Source organism: Trematomus bernacchii, unplaced genomic scaffold (genome assembly GCF_902827165.1).
Source record: "Trematomus bernacchii unplaced genomic scaffold, fTreBer1.1, whole genome shotgun sequence".
NCBI lineage: Eukaryota > Metazoa > Chordata > Actinopteri > Perciformes > Nototheniidae > Trematomus > Trematomus bernacchii.
In genome coordinates, this window is record NW_022987524.1 from 78311 (window position 1) to 100143 (window position 21833).

The 21833-nt window shown below is 40.0% G+C and overlaps 1 protein-coding gene across 1 annotated transcript in view; it reads left to right on the plus strand.

The window, feature by feature from the left end:
- Positions 1-21833, plus strand: part of LOC117473806 (junction plakoglobin-like) — a gene marked incomplete at its 5' end in the record, with an annotated part of 174595 nt that overhangs the window by 74788 nt on the left and 77974 nt on the right. The window contains 4 exon segments of the mRNA XM_034119701.1: positions 11607-11808; positions 15675-15819; positions 15905-16008; positions 17573-17692. Coding sequence (XP_033975592.1) covers positions 11607-11808; positions 15675-15819; positions 15905-16008; positions 17573-17692 — 571 coding nt within the window.

Genomic DNA, 21833 nt, shown 5'->3' on the forward strand with positions numbered 1-21833 from the left:
AATTATTTTGCTTCATTTTTTTTCATTTTTCAAGTTACAAGATGTTTCCCTACGTTTGTCATGACAAATTATGTCTCAGGAATGTAGGGTTTGGGAATTATGGCAGGTTTAAAAAAAAATATGAAGGCGAATTTCAAGCTGTCCTCCACTCTAGCTTTGAGATCACGCACTCTAGCCTTAACGAGCTGCTCAATACACACTAATGTTCAAATCTGAAGAAAACCTCTTTAACAAGGTCTGAACAATGTTTAATATCTCTAAAAGTATGAATCAGATGTAAAAGTTGTATAACACGAATAATGTCAGAAAGATGTGTAACATTTTAAAGTTGGAATGAGGTTTCTGAGTGAAAGTATGAATGAACAGTTAGCAGTTGAAGTCGCATGAAGATTTTTCAAATCTGAAGAATTTCTCCATTGACTTCCATGTAAAAAATGTGATGAATTATGGGATGTATCTCTGGAATTATGAAAGTTATGAATTAGAAAAGTAATAGCCATCGATTCCCGACCGAGCTGAAGGTTTTGATGTTTGAACGGAGTTTCTGCGATGTTGAATGTGGGAGAAGAAGAGGTGCAAAATAACCTGGCGGAATAATAAAGAATTTCGTGCTGTATCAGCATTCCCACTAAATCATAACACCTCTATCAGCAGACACCAACAGGCAGGAACAGGGAGACAAAACACTGAGAGCACAGCAGCCAAGGTTACAGGTGCGTGTGCTCAGTCAGGACAGTATGAACTGATAAACTGGGTCAAAGTTATGGGCCTGGGAAATGATTCCCTGACAGTTCCTCTCTTTTGATCAATTTTGATAACCTAAAAAACCCTATTCTAATAATAATTTGTTCAATACTTAAATCAATGGGAATCTTCAGAATTGAGTGTGGACTTACACAACATCAATTACATCAATAACAATCACATTAATAACAACATAATAAGATTGAAACATTCAATCACAATGATTGAGACAGCCAATCATAATAAAGATTATCTCTCGTCAGTGTTTGGAGCATCTTTTGTCAAAAGCATAATAATGAACACATAAAATCACAGATACATAACAGCAAAAACATTTTTTTTTTTTTTTTACACTAATATGTTTTAACATTTAATCATTAGTTAATCTCCTTTATCAAACTATAAAATCAAAACCAGCTTGCAGCTTAAAGATTTACTTCAAGGCAATCACTAGTCAAAAGCCTTTAAACTTAGGATCATAAGAGATCCAGTTAAGGTATAAAATCAGGATCATAAGGGATCCAGTTAACCTCTTAAACCCTAAGCCTGTTTTTCAGGTTTCAGGCTCGAAAATGTCACTAACACAACAAAGACTATATCTTCACTTCTAAAAGGGGTAAATTAATAATCTTTTTTCTCAAAGCAAGGTTACATCTGTGAGTTGGATGTAGAAGTGTCAGAATCAATATAGATGTTTTTATTTTAAAGTAAATTCATATGGAACATAGTAAAAACATGTAAATTCTAATCTCCGCCTAAAAAAAACCATTACTTATAGTGAAAACCACCCTTGAATGACGGGTTAGTAGACTAAAAGCTTTAGGAATCCAAACTATAACATATAATAAGTACCCTGTATCAAGATTGATGCAAAACAAGTGAAATTTGACCTTTTTAGAGAGGTTTAGAAAAATAAAGTCCAGGCGGACTCACCTCTGGGTAATTTGGGAACCATCAGTTCCATTTGACCTTTTTCACTGTAAAAATCATTTTATTACTTTGAATTATCACTATAGGTATTCATTCCATCCAAATACAACTGTTGTAAAAAAGAAAAATGAAGTTTGACTCCAATTGGAGCAGATTTATTTCAAACATTTTACAGATTTATTTCAAACATTTTACAGATTTATTTCAAACATTTTACAAACACACTATACAATAAAACCACACTCTAGATAGGTAGACTTTATACTTACCTCCTGAATGTAAAACGTTATACTTACCTCCTGAATGTTACAATATTTTGGCATGCCACTCCTGGTAACAATTATTTTTGATATTCAAGCACAGAGGGACCTGGCACTTCACGCAGTGCCAAGGTGTCTTCACCCTCTTTTTGCCAGCATCATGGCAGTTCCTGCAGTACTTCCTGATACGGACATCTTTCCCATAAAACATGGGCCCGCATGTGAGTGGTGGGGGGGGTGGTGGAGGTGCAGAGCCTTCAGCATATTCCAACATTTCTGCAGCAAGCTGCTCCCTGAAAGTCTTCTGTGTGTGTGGCTTTGTCCTGCTGGGGTCACTCTTCATCTTGTACAGCTCCTTGTGGAGAAGGAAGCTGTTCACAACTGCAATGTCCATAAAATGGTAAAAAAAAGTCTTGTACCATTTCATCGTTTTGTGGAGAACGCTGTAGTACCCGATCAAAGCGTCAGACACATCCACTCCGCCCATGCTTCGCTTGTAGTCCAACACAGCGTCAGGAACGGGAACAGTCTTTGTCTGCCACACACCAGCCTGGAAGTTATATGGCCATTTCTTCCTCCAGTAGTCCGATCGGTTGTGAACGGTGACGAGGCCTGAGAAAATTATAATAAGTTGAGAAATGTGAGGGTGAGGCAGGTGTGGGCTGGGTGAAAGTAGACAATGGTGAAGCCATTTCCTCCTCATCTCCATCACTATGAAAACAAATGTGGAAAAACAAAGAGATTAGATTAATTTCTGTAATTCCTGTTTCCTTGGCAGTAAACATGCCATTTTGAGTGTGTGAATGCAATACATTTAGTGACTATAGATGAACACTGGCCTATACTTTTAGTAAATGTAACAGACAAGAAACACTATTTTTGTAAATAATCCCTCTAATTCCTGCCAAACATGCCATTTTGAGCGTACATTACATTACATTACATTTAGCAGACGCTTTTATTTACTATATGAATAATCTGGATGTTGTTTACTTTCTCTTTTCTGGCTGAAAGCTCCGCAAATTCGGGGTCGTACAGTAATGACACTACATGTATGGAATCTGTGGAGTCTCAGCTTTAATTGGATATCTTGTTTGTGCAGTTACGATAAGTAATAAGGGCATTTTGAGAGTGAGTGCTGTGCAAAAGTCCGTTAGCATTAGTTAGCATTTTTTCGCAAAATGCTAATTCAAAGGCTTGGTATTACTCTTGTGTTTCTTTTAGCTAAAAATGGTTCATATCTTCAGTTAGCTGAGATTCTTTCCGTTAATCTGGTGCTACACATTAATAGTTTCGTAAATGTTAAGAAGCCCTGAGACATTGTCTAAAAAAAAAACAGTGGGAGGGGTCCAATGGGGGGACCGCCGTGCTTAAGAGGTTAAGGTATAAAATCAGGATCATAAGGGTTCCAGTTAAGGTATAAAATCAGGATCATAAGGGATCCAGCTAAGGTATAAAATCAGGATCATAAGGGATCCAGTTAAGGTATAACATTCACACTGGTGATCTAATCAATCTGTAATCTGCAAAATTGCAGTGTCTTCAATTTAGGATTATATTTACATTAGCTTCATTAAATATTCAATCAAAAGACTATGGAATAATCACATAATTACATTACTTAAACTATTAATCCTTATGTCATTTCAAAATCTGAAGGGAAATATTTAACAATTCTCAAAATGTTTAACAATCTGAAAAGGAAAAGTTAGGCAAATATTCAAAGACTTTTGTAAAAACCTTAATTCATACATTTGTAAATGCTACCACTGATCTGTACCAAATTAACTCAATTAATTATTCTTATTAGCCATACTTACCTGAACATCTACTTATGGTACTTGGAAAGGGTTCTTCTGTGTTTATCTAATGTTGAATATAGAATATCAATTTCTTTAAATGATACTTCTCTAATTTGAGGATCAAATATGCTGCATAATTGTTATATGAATTATTATAAATATTTGTTTTGGGCCAAAACTGAAATGAATCCAGTACTTGAAACATAATTTCAGGTCTGTCTGTGCATGGATAATACATTACAGAGTAGTGTTGTTAAGCCTGATTGCTGGACGATTAAGGATATTAACATTATCTGTGATAATAGTAGAAATACCTTATTATTCAATACTTTATCATCTGAGAATATTTATTTACTTATTTTGTTTAGTGCGAAAGTGTAATCTGATCTGACAAAATATATTAATCACCACTATTTAACACATGTCTGGTCATTGGAAATATATCAAAACAATCATTAATTGTACATCTTTAAACATCTGGTCATTCAATTCAAAGTTCATCTTTGTACGAGAGCTGGAAGAACATGTCCGTCAGTCTTCGTTCTCCTCCTCCCTTTATGACACCGAGTGTCTGGTGTGTAAAGGCATCCTGATACTGTAGATTAGCATTGAGGTGCTGATTGGCTCAAACTCTTCTTCATCAGAGCGCCATATTTCAACACCCCCCCCCCCCCAATTGCTCTGCTTTTGTGTGGCTCATTCAGTGAGCACTGTAGTTGATCCCCCAGTGAAACGGAGGCTCATCTGCCTGTATTCCTTCTGCTATCTGCTTGAGAGCAGTGCAACTGCGTATTCCTAGTGATGCATCCAGGTGTCCCCCCCGTGATGGGAGAGGTTAGGAAGACATCAAACTGCTCCAAGAAACATAGAACCTTGTATTATAGAAACCTCTGAAGCCCTCGTTCGTCCTGCAGGGTTGATGCTTTAGCCCCCCGAGCAGAAAGATGAAGAGAAGAACCCCCTCTCAGCAGAAAGGTGAATAGAAGAACCCCCTCTCAGCAGAAGAGAAGCATCCCCTCTCAGCAGAAGAGAAGCATCCCCTCTCAGCAGAAGAGAAGCATCCCATCTTATCAGAAAGTTGAAGAGTAGAATCCTCTCTCATCAGAAAGGTGAAGAGAAGCATCCTCTCATCTCGAACGACCTCGTGCTTCCTTGCACGTGGCTGGGGGTGCTCTCTGCACCCGGAGAGTGTGACCCTTTCTCTCTGACCCTTGGCCTTGAGAGCTGTCCTAGTTATTGGGTTAACACCTGATAGGGATGATTTCTGAGTGATGACAACTCAAAGTAATGGATTAGCACATTATCATTTAATTACAAAAATAGGATAGGCCCCTCAGATTGTTTTGGGAGCCTTCCTGACACATGCACATTATCATTTTTGAAGGTTTGTTAGTCATTGAACATGCAAGAATCATATACTCATCAGTCCATAGCAGAGAAATGTTATTGTAAGTTAAAGGCGAGCTAGTCCCTGTGGATATAACCCCTTCTCAATGATTCTAAATGTATATTAATTCACCATTTACCGTTTGATAAAATATTAGTTTATCAGAAATACATTGTTTCTTCCATAAAACATAGGTTTGAGAAATAAATGACCCAATATAAAATCAATTACTCAATATAATTGACTCTTCCCTCCCTTTTCTTACATATGTTACATATGAAATAATAACTTAGGAGTCTATTTAAGCATGGTGTAGTTTATAATCTATTAATCGAGAAGACTCAGTATCACCTGTGTGCAGCTTACAAAAAACAATTGTGAGAAACACATATTATGCAGGAAATGTATACATTTGTTGAAGAACAAAGCATATCTGATTCGGGAGGAAAAGTTTCATCCCCTTAACATCTGAGTTATTACTGAAGGCATAGCATGAATGATACTGGGTGTCTGAGGGTGTCATTACTGAGAAATGTCAAACAAAATCAAAACCTTACATTTGAAAACAGGTTTGCATTCCTCCACTGAAGGTGACGTTATCATTGGAAACAATAAAAGCTAATTGTTTTGATGTAGAATCTATAAATGTAATTGTTAGAGCAGAACAGAATGGTTGTATTGTAGCCTGAGTTTCGTGCAGCCTTTAGTTTTAGGTGGACACATTGTCTATATAATGTGAATACATGTAGAACAAGACATTAAGAGGCCCCTGCCATTAGGCCTAATTTAACAATAGTAGGGGCTTTTACCAGCTCGCCAACTTACAGGCATCCTCTGCATAGCATTAGCAGTATGAATAGCCTTAAAAACAACCCACTCTGCGGTAACGAGAGTCATGTATCTGAACCAAATGCCCTAAGTGAAGCCGTTAGTCTCATCTGACTGACCCAAGGGTTGGTGCTGGTGTGACAGGGAGGCTTCCAAGTGTTTAAAGCAGATGTCATGCTTTCAGTTTATGGCTCAGTGGGGGGGAGCAGACCCATGTGAGACAGTATCAACGGCTGTAATGTTCGTGTGCCTCCTGAGTCTCTGGAGGAGAGGAGCGGCAGTTTGAGGAGTGTCATTCTCTCTGGGAGCAGGAAATGGTGTCCATTCTCGGACCAGACCATTAATGTCATGTAGAGCAGCCATAGCATCTCTGTGACTGCACTCAGCCGGACTGCAGCAGGGCAGAACTGGGTGACTTTTAGTGAAGCCGTCCAAGGCCATAGACAAAATGGAACCACGTACTAACAAAAGGGACACAAGGTCATCAATGTCTCTCTTTACCTTTGGCCTAATTCTAAAACAAATTAGTGGAAAAAATGTGGAACACTAATCCATCATCATGTGACATTTAGAGTTAATTTAAATAATTACTTATGGGTTGAAGTCAAATTCAAATGAACATTAGATCTAAAGTCAGTCAAAATTGGACTTGCACGGATCAGAATCTAATCAATACACCATTTTCCCAGCTCTGTAATGAAAAAGATATCAAGATTAGGTACATTACAAGAGTGTTAAAACATCCAAACATGCACACTTATCTTATTCTAGTAGAGATTAGAGGACAGGTCTAATGTTGTGAACAAAATGATCAAGTCAAAGTTATTTTATTTATTTTATCTTGTGTACCACATTTAATTGAATAATTAATCTTGAATGACTAATAACTTTAAAGAAGGCAACAATTTACAATGTGGATAAGGTGAATACTTATCCAAAGTGTGTGTGTGTGTGTGTGTGTGTGTGTGTGTGTGTGTGTGTGTGTGTGTGTGTGTGTGTGTGTGTGTGTGTGTGTGTGTGTGTGTGTGCGTGCGTGCGTGCGTGCGTGCGTGCGTGCGTGCGTGCGTGCGTGCGTGCGTGCGTGCGTGCGTGCGTGCGTGCGTGTGTACAGCTTGTCTGCACAAGGTTAAAACATTTGGGACAGCAGTGAGAATGTGAGGCGCCTGTTATGAGAAACAATTTGTTGCTTAGACTGAACTCGAAGGAGGCTCGACTGGAGAATTTGAAATAAATCAAAACAACTGTACATTAATTAAATACATTTGACATAGCTTGAACTGGCTTTTACATTTATTATGCACACAAACAACTTTAACAAATATATTGATCCTGGCTTAACATGGGACCCAAACTATTTTGTTCATAAGCTTGGTTTCAGAAAACTTGTCAGTAGTTTAACAACAATTTGAATTTTTGTAATGTCTATGGAGACCAATTTGGTTGATACAGAAATAATTTGAAGCCGTTTAATAAAGAATGTTTAAACTATATTTAAAACTGTAATTGAACTTCAACTTATATTAATTATCTGAATCCAGTGGCCAGTTGGAACAGATAATCAACAAAGTTTCCATTTTGCAGCAACAGCGCAAAATGTTTCTACAAAGTTCGTATTATGTCTGAGTCTAGTTCTGTCTTATCAGCTTTGTTTCGGAATGTGTTCAATACATTACATTTTATCATTATTACCATACAACACATAGATTTAAGAATAAATGAAACAAATATTACAACATTGACCTAAAAGAGCAGACAGATTTTGCAACCCTGATCTCCTCAGGCAGGTCTTTACGACCAGCAGTGATGCCTCTGAGGGTCTCGGGGTGCAGGACGGGGCATAGGGTTTATACAAGGTCACAAACATATCTTAACATAACAGCAATACATTTTTAAATTGATTCTTAAAGCAATATAATCTTCTTTTCTTCTTACACCTACAGCGCACACCCTGAACAGTGTGTTTCTTGTTTATAGCTCGAGCTGTGTTTAAAGAGGCGATATTGGTGATATCTCTGGCTGCTTCTTCCTAACTGCTAGTGTTGGCCACTGTAACCCCTAGAATTCGGCGATTTGTCCAATACAAATCTTTACATTGCTTTCACACAGAAGTTCCACTTTACTGATGCCTTTCTTTAAGGTTTCTCCGAACATGAGCTGTGTATGCCTGTATAGCACTTCCGTCCCTAGCAGCATACACAGAGAAAATCAGCCAGGACAAAGTCCACACTGATTCCCTGGCGTTCCAAGCCTCAGATGTTCATTAACCAAAAACGAAACACAGCCGCTCAGTTTCACAGGTAATTTTAGGATACCGTCAATCACAGATTCTGGTAAGGCAATGTCCAAATGTGGATTTGAAATTACACTTATCAGTTCTGAAGATTTGTTGGTATCCTGCCGACAACGCCAAACTTCTGAAGCAATGGAGAGTCAGGACTCAAAGAGAGACACGATGGAGCTTTGATGGCAAACACTGACGGTTTGTTTGGAGCTTCGAATTCACAAGACATGTCACGGGCCACGATCTGACCACACGGTTGAGATGCCAGACCCATGTATTTAGCTAGTTCAGAGAGAATAATCAACATTGTGCATAACAAGATAGAATCATAACACCTCTATCAGCTGACGCCAACAGGCAGGAACAGGGAGACAAAACACTGAGAGCACAGCAGCCAAGGTTACAGGTGCGTGCGCTCAGTCCGGACAGTATGAACTGATAAACTGGGTCAAAGTTATGGGCCTTGGAAAATATTCCCTGACAGTATATAATAATAATAATACTAATAACTTGAATTTATATAGCGCCTTTCATAACCTCAAGGTCGCTTTACAAAGAAACATACAAGGACAAGACATAAAACATAAAAACATAAACATAAAACAGGGGGCAGAAATGGAAGTGTAAGTGGGGGGGAGAGTGAGTTATTGTTGGAAGGCGATGTTGAACAGATGAGTTTTAAAATATAAACTAATTGAGACACAAACCACATTTTTATATTACAGTTAACACTAACGTTGAGCCTCTTGCTTACACTTAAATGTAAACTTTATCTTTTGATATCGCCGTATTTAAATGTTGATATCTCCGTTAATATCTGCTTTGGGAACAGTAACTTCGCAAAGTCGCCTTCAAAATAAAAGCATGTCTATATAAAACAGGAAGTTACGTTAAGACATGTATACAATTACAATGAAAGTAACAAAAACAATGCCATCTCCTTTTCAGGTTCAAAGAACACAAATTGGGTTATTTACATAAACTATTCATATTGCAAATACATTTTTTAACCAGGAAGGGAAGACGGACATGGATATGACCCATGTGATTTGCAATATCGCAATATACCGTATCGCAATATTTAGCATATCGTAGAATCGCAATACTATCTTATCGTGGCCTTAAGTATCGCGATAGTATCGTATCGTGGGGAGCCTGGTGATTCCCACCCCTAGTTTTTAGCGTTCACAAGACAAGAAAGGCGCGCATTTATAATTTTTTTTTTACATCTACATTATGATCAGGAAAACAATGTGTTGATTCAGTTGTGTTCCAATGATCCATGCGTGAAACTGCATATAATAGCAGGCGGTTGTATGTGTGGATAAGGTGCCAGCCATCAAAGAGACATCTGAGACCTATAGAGTTATATTTCCTTCGTCTCTATCTATACTTTTCTGTAACAACGTAAATGTCTCCTTTGTGGGACGAATAAAGGAATTCTGATTCTGATTCTGATATAGGACTGTGATAAGTTTTGCAGCTCCCTCGTCATAACGCTTTGGAATGTTGACCTTATGACACTAGAGCAGGGGTATTCAACTAAAATTCAACGAGGTCCAGTTAGAGAAAATCTCCCCATGCAAAGGTCCGGAACATCAAAATGTCAAACTTGCTTTATGAATTAGTGTGATATATATTGAAGTAGCCTGCAGCTTTATCAACGTCTGCATGTAATCAACAACTGACTGCCAATCAAATAAAGAAAGTACAATTCATAAACAACAATATTTATTGTCAATGAACATTGAACTATACAGATATACAGTAAATACTGTGGATATGTGTAATGTTCCTCTCGGGCTGCATTTAAAAATAAAATAGAGAAAATAAATAAAATAGCTTTTGAAAATATGTGCATCTTAAAAGTGCTTAATTTTAGATAAATAAAATAAAGTGTAGCAGCAGCTTGAGTTTCCCTTTTTCTTTGTTAACCGTTTCACATCATGACTTAACAGTTTCAGCCGATTATAGAACAATATCAGTCTTTACACATCATAACAATTGAACAGTTTTAAAGTTTCTCTTTCTTTCCCTCTTATATTGCAGTCCATCACTCACTTTGTTTTAATTCAGTGCGAGAATTGAGCTTGAGCTTGTCCTGCCAGGAGTTTAAATCTGGGCTGAAATGGTGTCAGGGCCATTCTCATACACACATGTAGGTGCTCATTGGTTAGCCTCGGTTAGCCTGCCCTGGAACGATATTTAGTTTTAATTTTGATCCTGGTGGACTGATCATATTGGGCTCTGAGACTGCTTATTTTTTGTGACCTCAGTTCTGACTAGAGAGGGAATGTTTGGTCAAACACTTTGTGTTTTGTCTCATAGTGGCGTTTTGGCACTTTTAATGAGCGCCACGGTCTCTGAACAAATGAGACACACTGGCTCTGTGCTCCCAGTGGGCAGGATGTACATGAATGAGTCCGTCCACTCAGGGTTAAAAGCTCTGTTCTCACTGTCCACTTTCCTCTTCTTGGAGAGCGCTATGTGTAATTATTTGTCTCTCCCTGTCTGCCGCTAACACGCCTGTTCACTCTCCTCTCCGCTTCTCTCCCTGTATCGCTAATTATTCTCTTCACTCACTTTCCTCTCCGCTTCTCTCATCTCTTCTTCTGTGTTTCTCTTCCTGTATCGCTCACTCGTCTCTTTCGCCCCCTGCCGGCAGCGGTTAAAATAGAATCGCCCCGTCAAAATTGAATTCCCCTATTAATGTATTGATTATAGGTCCGGGTCCGTATAGGTCGGCGTCTGGGTCTGGATCCGGACCGCGGTCCGCCTGTTGCCGACCCCTGCACTAGATGAACGTTTAGGGGATAATTAAAGGTATTACAAGTTAACCTGAGGGGAATTTGAACATCTGAACCAAATGTCAGGGCAGTCCATTAACAGAGACATTTCAGTCTGGACACAGTGTGGCCGACCGACCATATATGCATAATAAAGGGAATGCAGCACAAAAGCCAAGGGTTCAAAAGGTTTTGAGGCTGGAATTTTATTTGGAATATTTTATAAACTGCAGTTATATTCTCAATGTAGTTGTTTTTTTTGTAGGAGGTTGGTATAGAGGTTACAAGTTCAAAAGGTTTCTGATCCATACTAACTCTCCTAGTAATTGCTTCACCAGTTGCTGACATTTTCAAGTTTCTGAAAAGAGAATACACACACACTTTTCCATTTCCTCAATGATGGAGGATGGTGCTGTGAGTGAGCAAACCTAACTACAAAAGCGTTTTCACCCAACGTCCTCCAGCCTTGAGATATTGGTGGATGATAGAGTTCAGTAAAGGTCACAGATTGCTTAATGCTCCTTGAAATTAGTTCACTTTATGATCTCTATCTTATTTTCGCTCTTTTCCATCCGTGACGTCACGCAGCTCCCCGGTGGAGTCAGTCTTGTTCTATGCCATCACGACCCTCCACAACCTGCTGCTGCACCAGGAGGGGGCCAAGATGGCGGTGCGTCTCGCTGATGGCCTACAGAGGATGGTTCCATTACTGAAGAAGAGTAACCCCAAATTCCTGGCCATCACCACCGACTGTCTGCAACTCTTGTCTTACGGCAACCAGGAGAGCAAGGTGAGTCCAGGAGCTGGGCTTTGGGGAGGGGATCTTTGTAATGTCCACACAGTGGCCCAATTCCGAACCGTTCCTGTTGGAGGGCTTGATAACTTCCTGTTGGAGGGCTTGATAACTTCCTGATAGAGGGCTTGATAACTTCCGGTTGGAGGGCTTGATCAAATCAAATCAAATCAGGTTTTATTTATAAAGCACATTTAAAAGCGATTTTTGGTCGAGCCAAAGTGCTGTACATGTAATAAAAACACATTACTACAAAACACAATAAACGACAATAAATTACAACAGATATAACTTAAAAAACAAAATAAGAATAAAACACACGGAATAGTCAGGAGTCGTGCTCCGCTCTAACTAGAAAGCCAGAGAGAAGAAGTGTGTTTTTAGTTTTGATTTAAAAACCCCTAGGGTCTGGGCCGACCTCACATGGAGGGGCAGAGTGTTCCAGAGCCTAGGGCCAGCTGCTGCGAAGGCTCGGTGCCCTCGGGTTTTTAGCCTGGTCTTGGGCACTACCAGCAGCAGCTGGTCAGCAGACCTTAAAGCTCTGGCTGGGGTGTAGCGCTGGAGCAGTTCAGTTATATAGGCCGGAGCCAGCCCATTTAGGGCTTTAAAAACAAATAAAAGGATTTTAAAATCAATTCTGAACCGAACTGGAAGCCAGTGCAGTGAGGCCAGAATAGGGGTGATGTGGTCGCGCTTTTTGTGACCAGTCAGCAAACGTGCAGCAGCGTTTTGGACTAGCTGTAAGCGTTTGATTGAGGCCTGGTCCATACCCACATACAGAGCGTTACAATAGTCCAGTCTCAAGGTTACAAAGGCGTTAATAACCCTTTCTAAGTCTTTAAAAGATAAATACGACTTGGTTTTGGCCAATAGTCTTATTTAAAAAAAGCAGGATTTTACTACGGTGCTGACCTGCTTGTCAAATTTAAAAGTGCTGGTGAATGTCACTCCAAGGTTCATGACCGAGGGGAGGATGTTTTTTTTGATAGAGCCCAGAATATCAACCGGAGAGGCTGGAGGTTGCGGTCCAAAAAAGATGACCTCGGTCTTGCTCTCGTTGAGGTTGAGGAAGTTTTTGCTCAGCCAGGATTTTATCTCTGCTAAGCAGTCCATCAGCTGCTGTAGTGAGTGTGTGACATTTGCTTTGAGAGGCAGATATATCTGTACATCGTCGGCGTAGCAGTGGAAGGGAATGTTATGTTTTGTGAGTATTGAACCTAGGGGCAGTATGTACAGTAGAAAAAGGATGGGGCCCAGAATCGAGCCTTGGGGAACCCCACAGGTAAGAGGGGCTTTGGCAGAGGAGAAGGCACCTAGCTGTACCGAGAAGCTACGGTCTGTCAGGTAGGACCTGAACCATGCAAGGGCAGAGCCTGTGATGCCAGCGGACTGTTCAAGCCGTGACAGCAGGATGCTATGGTCCACAGTGTCGAAGGCAGCTGTCAGGTCTAACAGCACCAAGACAGCTGGGCTACCTGAGTCGGCGGCTAGGAGCAGATCATTAAAAACTCTTAAAAGGGCTGTTTCAGTGCTGTGCATGGGTTTGAAGCCAGACTGGAACTTTTCATGGATTCCATGCGTGGTTAAAAAAGACTGCAGCTGGGCGTAGACTACTCGCTCCAGGGCTTTTGATAAAAAAGGTAGCTGGGAGATGGGCCTAAAATTTGCGAGAATGGAGGGGTCGAGATTTTTCTTTTTAAGGAGTGGCTTAACCACGGCATGTTTGAAGGCAGCTGGGACACATCCTGAGGTAAGAGAGGTGTTTAAAAGTAATAAAATACTTGCTCCAACTGATTCTAAAACATCTCTGAGAAGGCGAGAGGGAATGCTATCTGAGGTGCAGTTTGTCGGCCGCAGGTGCTTGACTACATCCGAGAGAGCAGAGAGGGATACAGGCTCAAAGTGGTCGAGGACAGCAGGGCACAGAAAAGGAGCAGGATCTGGGGTAGCACTAGTGTGGGCTAGCCTAAGAGCAGATACCTTTTCAATAAAAAATGTAAGAAACTTATCACAGAGAGTAGTCGATGGCACAATTGGAGAAACATCACAGGGATTAATGAACGAGTTGAGGACATTAAAAAGAACCTGAGGTTTATGGCTGTTTTTGGAGATTAACAGAGAAATGTGCTCAGTTTTGGCTGCTTTGACTGCCGTCTGGTAGTCAGAAAGGCAAGCACCAAGGATTTCTAGGGAGACATGGAGTTTATCCTTTTTCCATTTTCTCTCTGCACGCCTGCAAGCGCGTCTGAGATCACGAGTACAGTCATTGAGCCACGGCTCTGATAGAACTTTGGTGCGTCTAAGCGTAAAAGGAGCAACAGAATCCAGTATTAGTGTACATGTCGAATCAAACATGGAGATAAGCTCATCAGCATTAAAAGCACAGTTCACATCTAATTTACAGATCGGAGAAGCATTAAAAGCATCAGAGAACAGTGAGGCAGTCAAGGGGTTAATCGAACGCAGACGACGCGCAGGGGCACGTGATTCGACTCCTGCGGAAGGGATGGAGGTTGTAAACAGAACCGGTAAATGGTCTGAGATACGCGTTGCTGCACAGATTTCATCCACAGATACAGACAGTCCAAACGATAATACTAAGTCCAAAGTGTGTCCTTTTTCGTGTGTTGGGCCAGCCACGGACTGAACGAGACCAAAGGAATCAAGGAGATTTAAAAAGTCCCTAACCAGAGGTTTGGACTCGCAACACACATGGACATTGAAGTCTCCGGAGATCAAAACACGATCATATTTCACCATGATCCCGGACAGAAAGTCATAAAAGTCATTTATGAAATCCTTATTACACTTTGGCGGACGATACACGACTGCGCAGAGTATAGGCGAGGCCGGGTTCAGTTCAAAAAGCTGCAACTCAAAGCTAGCATAGCTAGTTACAGGGTGAAGCAATCGGCATTGGAGGCTAGCTCTAAACACTGATGCTATGCCCCCACCATGGCCAGTGGCACGGGGGGAGCTGAAGAATGTACAGTCAGGAGGAAGAAGTTCAGAGAACGGTGTATACTCGCCAGCGTGAGCCCAGGTCTCCGTCAGGAACATAAAATCCAGTTCACGAGAGGTGAAGAAGTCGTTTAGCAGGAACGTTTTGTTTGCTATCGACCTAGCATTTAGCAAAGCCATGCAAAGTTTTCGCTCCGGGCTTGCCGAAGGTGTAGTGCGTCTCAGCTGACGAAGATGTGCGTGTTGTCAGTCGGGCAGGAGGAGCTGCCAGCGGGCCCCTCAGAGTCCGGAGCTCCGGAAAAACAGGGCGAATCCACCGATCTCTCACTTGGCGTGCAGCGGGAGGGCCGTGACATCCGAGGCGTGGATAATTCACAGAAGAAGCCGTCAGGTATGCCTTCAGATGGACCAGTGCACCACCACGCTTTCCCTGTCGTCGAAAGCGCTTTCGGCGAGGCAGGATGCAGTGTGACCGGCGTAGGTAAGTGGGGATATCCGACAGTAGAGGTGGGGGGGACGATTTATGGTTGCCAGATGTCGGTTTGGGCAGCAATATCAACTCCAGTGAGGGTCTGAGGTGGAGGAGAGCTTGGCGATCATAAACGAGCAGAGCAGAGACATTCTGACAAACATAAAACAAAAACAGGACAGCTAAAGTTAGAGAGCTTAGCGAGCGGCGAGCCGACACAGGCGCCATCTTGAATCACGTCCAAGATAATAAGTTGATAACTTCCTGTTGGAGGGCTTGATAACTTCCTGTTGGAGGACTTGACAACCAACTCCCCTTCCCCACTTGTTGGTTCGGAACGGCACTAAATGTGTGTAGGGGTAGGGTGTAGGGGGCGGTTTTGAATTTGGCCATTATTACAAAAATACACCTCCATCTTCCTGTTTTTGGTCAGCTGATCATCCTAGCCAATGGGGGCCCAGAGGGTCTGGTGTACATCACGAGGAACTACAACTATGAGAAGCTGCTGTGGACCACCAGCCGTGTCCTCAAAGTGCTGTCCGTCTGTCCCAGCAACAAACCAGCGATCGTGGAGGCTGGTCTGTAATACATCAGTAAACAGGATTTAAACCCTCAGTGTATGTCTGTAAACATCTGTTGTAATTAGCTTTCATCTGTGTCCAGGAGGGATGCAGGCTTTGGGCCAGCATCTCACAGGCTCCAGTCAGCGTCTGATCCAGAACTGTCTGTGGACGCTCCGCAATCTGTCCGACGCTGCCACCAAGCAGGTACTCATTCACCCTCTACAAATGCTCTATAATACTACTACTACTACTGCTACTGGGAATCAAAGGATTTTAAGGCTTTATTTGTCATATGCACAATATCTACAGCGTAGTTTTGGTAATGAAAGTCTTTAGCTCCTCCAACACTGAAAAAAACTGAAACGTTGATTTTAATTAAATGTATTGTACCTAAGTTGAAACTGTTGCACGACATAAAAGTAAAAGACATAAAATATTGCAGTAGAATGCTGCAATAGATAAAATGGTTCAACTACAAGTACTAAAACGGAATACTTCTACTGAGTAATACTACTACTACTAACTGAAACGTTGATTTTAATTAAATGTGTTGTACCTAAGTTGAAAGCTGTTGCTTCAACTTAGGTATATCAACATATGATAGTAAAAGACATAACATATTGCAGTAGAATGCTGCAATAGACAAAATGGTTCAACTACAAGTACTAAAACTGAATACTTCTACTGAGAAATACTACTACTACTAGCTGTTTTAGTATTTATTCCATATCCTTGATATCAGACAGCAGTTTTCTCAACTAGTTGGACATTTGGTCACAATAGTTTCTTCTTACTTGTTGGACAAAAGCTTGTACTAGTTACTCTTTTATGCAATTAGTAGCACTTTGGTCTGACAAGTTCCAACATAAGCCTTGCTGTGGCCTATAGAGGTGCTCTGGATAAAAGCATCAGATACATTTATTGTTTTCTACTAGTGATGCTAGACACTGCACTTGTAGCACCAAACTGGTCAGCTTAACTAGTGACACTGAAAGTTAACTAGCGACTGATCCACAATTTTCCTAATTATTTAGATCCTAAATGGCTCCAACTAACAAAGGGGAGGGGGCAAATTGGCATTGAGGCTTCCTATTGGCCACACAGACTAAATGTAACCCAAAGCCCGATGAGCTCTCTCTGTTGTTTACTGACCGCTAATATGCATGTAGGAAAGCATGGAAATGTTTGTTACATCAGATTAAATATTTTATTTATTAACAGCAGTGAAATTATCTAAAGGGTCACAGTTTGTGTTACAATTGTGTATAAGCTCTTTGAAAAAACATAATTGGGAAGCTGTCATTGGGCTTATTGTGGGTTTGTTGACCTGAATAATAGCCAAATAATTATACATTTTTAAATGTTTATATATCTCCATACTTTAACAATAGCATCAGAAATGTAGACATGTGTTTCAGGGTGTAACCTGTGATTTCTCTGTAGTTTATATGCCTGCTGATATATTATCATATGCTTTGTCCTCTGAACATAATGGGATGTCATTTGTTACACTTATTAAGTGACGCCCTGTCTTGAATGTTAACAAAAGAGAACAATTATTTGTGTTTTTAAAAAATGGGGACAGTAGTTTTTCTGTAATGCTGCTGACAAACTGAGAGACAACCCTGAGCTAACACATAACCTCCTCTGGCAAGTGAGATGGATCTAACTGTCTTTGTTTATTATCAGTGGCTTAGTTGTAAATCTGTGTTGTGTATGAGGCTGTGCTTCTATCACTGCTGTGATTTGTTTGTTGTTCTCTGTGAAGGAGGGATTAGACGGTCTGCTGCAGATTCTGGTCACCCAGCTGGGCTCTGACGACGTCAACATGTTGACGTGTGCAACTGGCATCCTGTCCAACCTCACCTGTAATAACTCACGCAACAAGGTATCCCTTACACTCCGTCATATGTGTCGGTTTAACACAGGAAGGCTGAGAGTAAAATACATTTAGTCTCAAAATCTCATCATTCTGAATTAGTTTGAATCATACCTACAGTGCATTCATCAATATAAGAGACTACAGTATGCGAACATATTATTTTGTAAGACATGATTATGGTACTGTTATATCTTTAATTAAATCATTTCTTGTCTATAAAATCCTATCTTATAAGAAACTAATAAGATTCATTGGTCACTCGTTGCTAGTTCTTATCATTGTGTTTTTAGTCCATACGCTCAGTTGAAGATTGTGATCAAATTGATGCAAAATTCAACAGCGTTTAGACAAGACCAAACAAACCTCACGCCTTAGTTCATTTCAACTCCCTTGGACTTAATCCACTCAATATTTTTTACATTTTAAACAAACGTCTGTGTGTATAGGAACAGACAGAGGCCCTATTCTGCTTCTTGGGGTTTTCCTCTCCTGTAGTGTGTTCTACGGTGGCCCTGAAGTGCAAGACACCACAGCATTTCACAAAACACCACAGCATTTCACAAAACGCTACAGCATTTCACAAAACGCTACAGCATTTCACAAAACGCTACAGCATTTCACAAAACGCCACAGCATTTCACAAAACACTACAGCATTTCACAAAACACTACAGCATTTCACAAAACACTACAGCATTTCACAAAACACTACAGCATTTCACAAAACGCCACAGCATTTCACAAAACACTACAGCATTTCAGAAAACGCCACAGCATTTCAGAAAACAATACAGCATTTCAGAAAACACTACAGCATTTCCTTTAGGGAGAACACTTCTTGTTTGTGATTGGACAGAGCCAGCCAGAGAAGCACTGCTGTGATTGGTTGTTTTTGCTGCCAGTCAAGAAATGACGCTTCGTGATTGGTCAGCACACGACAGCGCAACATGTCCCAACACATCAGCCGTTAGCTGTTAGCACTCAGAGCTCACATCTCCTCATATCTGTTCAGAAACTAGACAAAAGTTAAACATGTACAAACCACAGACTGTCTATGTCATGGCGAATACAGTCGCTGCTTTATTTATGTCTGTATTACATTACATTACATTACATGTCATTTGTTAGACGCTTTTATCCAAAGCGACTTACATGTACAGATGTAGCACTCCAGAAAGGACTCCAGCCAACAGCTTCCTGCCAAAGACCCAAGGGATCCCAGCATCTGGGAATGTTAAGCCCTCCCACTATTTTCCAAGAGGGCGTTGCCAGATTTTCAATTTCAGGATTTAACCATGAGATGGCGCTTCATTCACAAATACAGAAAGACAACTTTCATGGACTTTCAGTACTTCAGTTGTGCTTTGAAGAGCATTTGAACACATCAATATTTTAGATCAAATAAAGTATATCTAATCTTGTAATTCAATAATATATAGTCTTTATATATTAAATAATCATAATTATAATGTAAATGTTTACACTTCTTTATTTTTGATGCTCATACTTTTACCTTTACAATCGTTCACTTTAATATGCAGTATATTTTTTGTAATATTTTTTTTGTGTTTGCTTCCTCCTGCTCCCTTTCGGACACATACTGTATGATATATTATTATTATTAATATGAAGATATTATTAAGATAAGATAAGATAAGATGTTACTTTATTGATTGAACATTTTAGTTTAGAGTTCTCTGCTGTCCCACGGTAATTCAGAAGGCTCACATTCCGACCATTATTTAAAACAATAGGCGCTTTCACACCGTCTACAGTTTGATTTGCATAGAGGGAGCTGTGGCTGAATAGCCGGCAATTAGGCGTGGCGCATTTATCATTAGGTGATCAGAGCTGCCTGCCTGCCGTCAGATTTCATTTAAAAAACAGGTCTGATTTTCAGGGCAGTCAGCAAATAAGAGAATAGATTTTCATCTATTCTCTTATAGTATTAAATACTATAAGACAGTAAAAAAAAGTTGTTATTAATAAACAAGAATACAGTTTAAAAGGGAGAGTGATTTGTAAAATATCCATAAAGAAAAAGAAAATCTGCTTACAGTTCTGTTTCATATGGGTGTTGAGAGATGTATCCATAGATCTCTTCATGTTGCTCTCAAAGTGCACCAGATTGATGCTTTTAACTTCAATATTAAAAAAAAAAATCTTCCCGGGGGAGCATGCGGTCGTTTTGTCACACTGAGGAGTAACTTCTGCACAGCTGCTGTACAGCATCTGCTTACAAAGTGCAATAAAAGATGGCAATACAGCACCCTGGGTCCACTGATGACATGTTTTCTATTAAATGTTGTTGACCTGGCATGACCAATGAAGAAATTCTGATTTGGTACAATACACCGAAAATGAATATGCAAATAGAATTACTATCATTCTAGTTTTCTTCCAAAGTTGCTATGATTGAGTCAAATGAGGTTGAAAAAGATACCTGAAACTAATGGGTGAATGATTCCCCATCAGGGCCGTATCCAGGATTTCTTAAATACCGAGGTCCAAACATGCTAGGGGAGTTCGGGGGTATACCCCCCCGAGATTTTTGGGATTTTTATGATCTAGTTAGGTGCTTTTTAAGTCCTGTGGGGGGTCACAAATTGATAATATATTGATTTCAAACCATGTCAGTGGGCTGCAGCATCAATTATTTTTGAAAGTGTAATGCATAAGAATCAGTTGATTGTTACATATGAATGATCTGGACATGCAGAAGAGGCTAAAATGATCACACAACATTGTCAACATTCATTTTCCATGTCTCTCTCCTTTCCATAACCTGCACCCTCTCTTCCATCTTCTTTAGTCTCTCTGTCTTCTTCCTGTTCATTACTCTCTCTGTCCTCTACTCTTTCTCTTTGTTCAATCTCTCCCTCGTTGTTCACTTGTTGCTCCTCCTCACTTGTCGCTCCTGCCAGTGAATTAAAAGCAATTCAGCAATTTAGTTCATTTGACTTGTTTGTTTGCATTATTTTTTTAATTTAAATCTGTTTTGTTTGATTCTCAAAAGAGAACAAAGATGTAAGAAAATTGTGTGGTTTTATACACTTGTATGTTATTATGACATCATAACTGCAATAGATGTAAGTTGTTTTAAAATTATGGCTATTGTCTATAGTGTAAATGAAGACTATTGTTATAGATAAATAGATAAATATATAGATAGATAGATAGATAGATAGAGAGATAGATAGATGGATAGATAAATGGATAGATAGATAGATATAGATAGATAGATAGATAGATAGATAGATAGATAGATAAATGGATAGATAGATAGATAGATAGATGGATAGATAGATAGATAGATAGATAGATGGATAGATAGATAGATAGATGGATAGATAAATGGATAGATAGATAGATAGATAGATGGGGTTATTAAGCCTACATTCTTTTGTGTGACTGTACCTGCAGTTCCTCCCTGACTTCCATCACTTTCTCTCTCTCTCTTTCTCTCTGCCTGTCCTGTCTCTTCCTTACCAAAGCTGAGCTTCGACTGAAGTAGTCTTTTCATTATATCTGAGTCAGTGTAAAAAGAAAACAATACAATGTTATATCTTCAATGTTTTACTCAAATTGAAATGAAAGAAAAGCATTACAACGTTTGTTAAAAGGTAATCCTTCTAACATTGGATGAATGTAATTAACTTTAGCTCTCTAGCTAGTTTATTCACGCAATTTAAACCAAAGTATAGCCTATAGCTGCAATATAAGTTAGTGTGCATGTTGTCGGACGTCCACTGACTAACGTAGAGCGTTCACACAGGATCTGCTGGTCATATGATGTCCTGATGAACAGAAACACAAGCAGGACTCAGATCTCTAGATACCTCATCTCTCCTCCGCTGCTCCGATACAAGTCCGGGCTGCGGTGGTTTGTTGATACATGTCGTCTTCTTCTGTTTGCTTTAATCGAGGCTACGTAGTTATGCAGCGCCCCCATCGTCAGTAAATGGAAGTACTACAAAGAACGCGTTTAGTGCAGTTATTCCACACGTTTTGTTATAGACACAGCTCGGAAAAAATTACCGAGGTCCGGACCTCGGTGACCTCAATGGTGGATACGGCCCTGTTCCCCAAGATTCTGATTAGCTCCAGAAATGTATTTGGGTTTTTCCTTGGCCCTTACTAGACCCTTT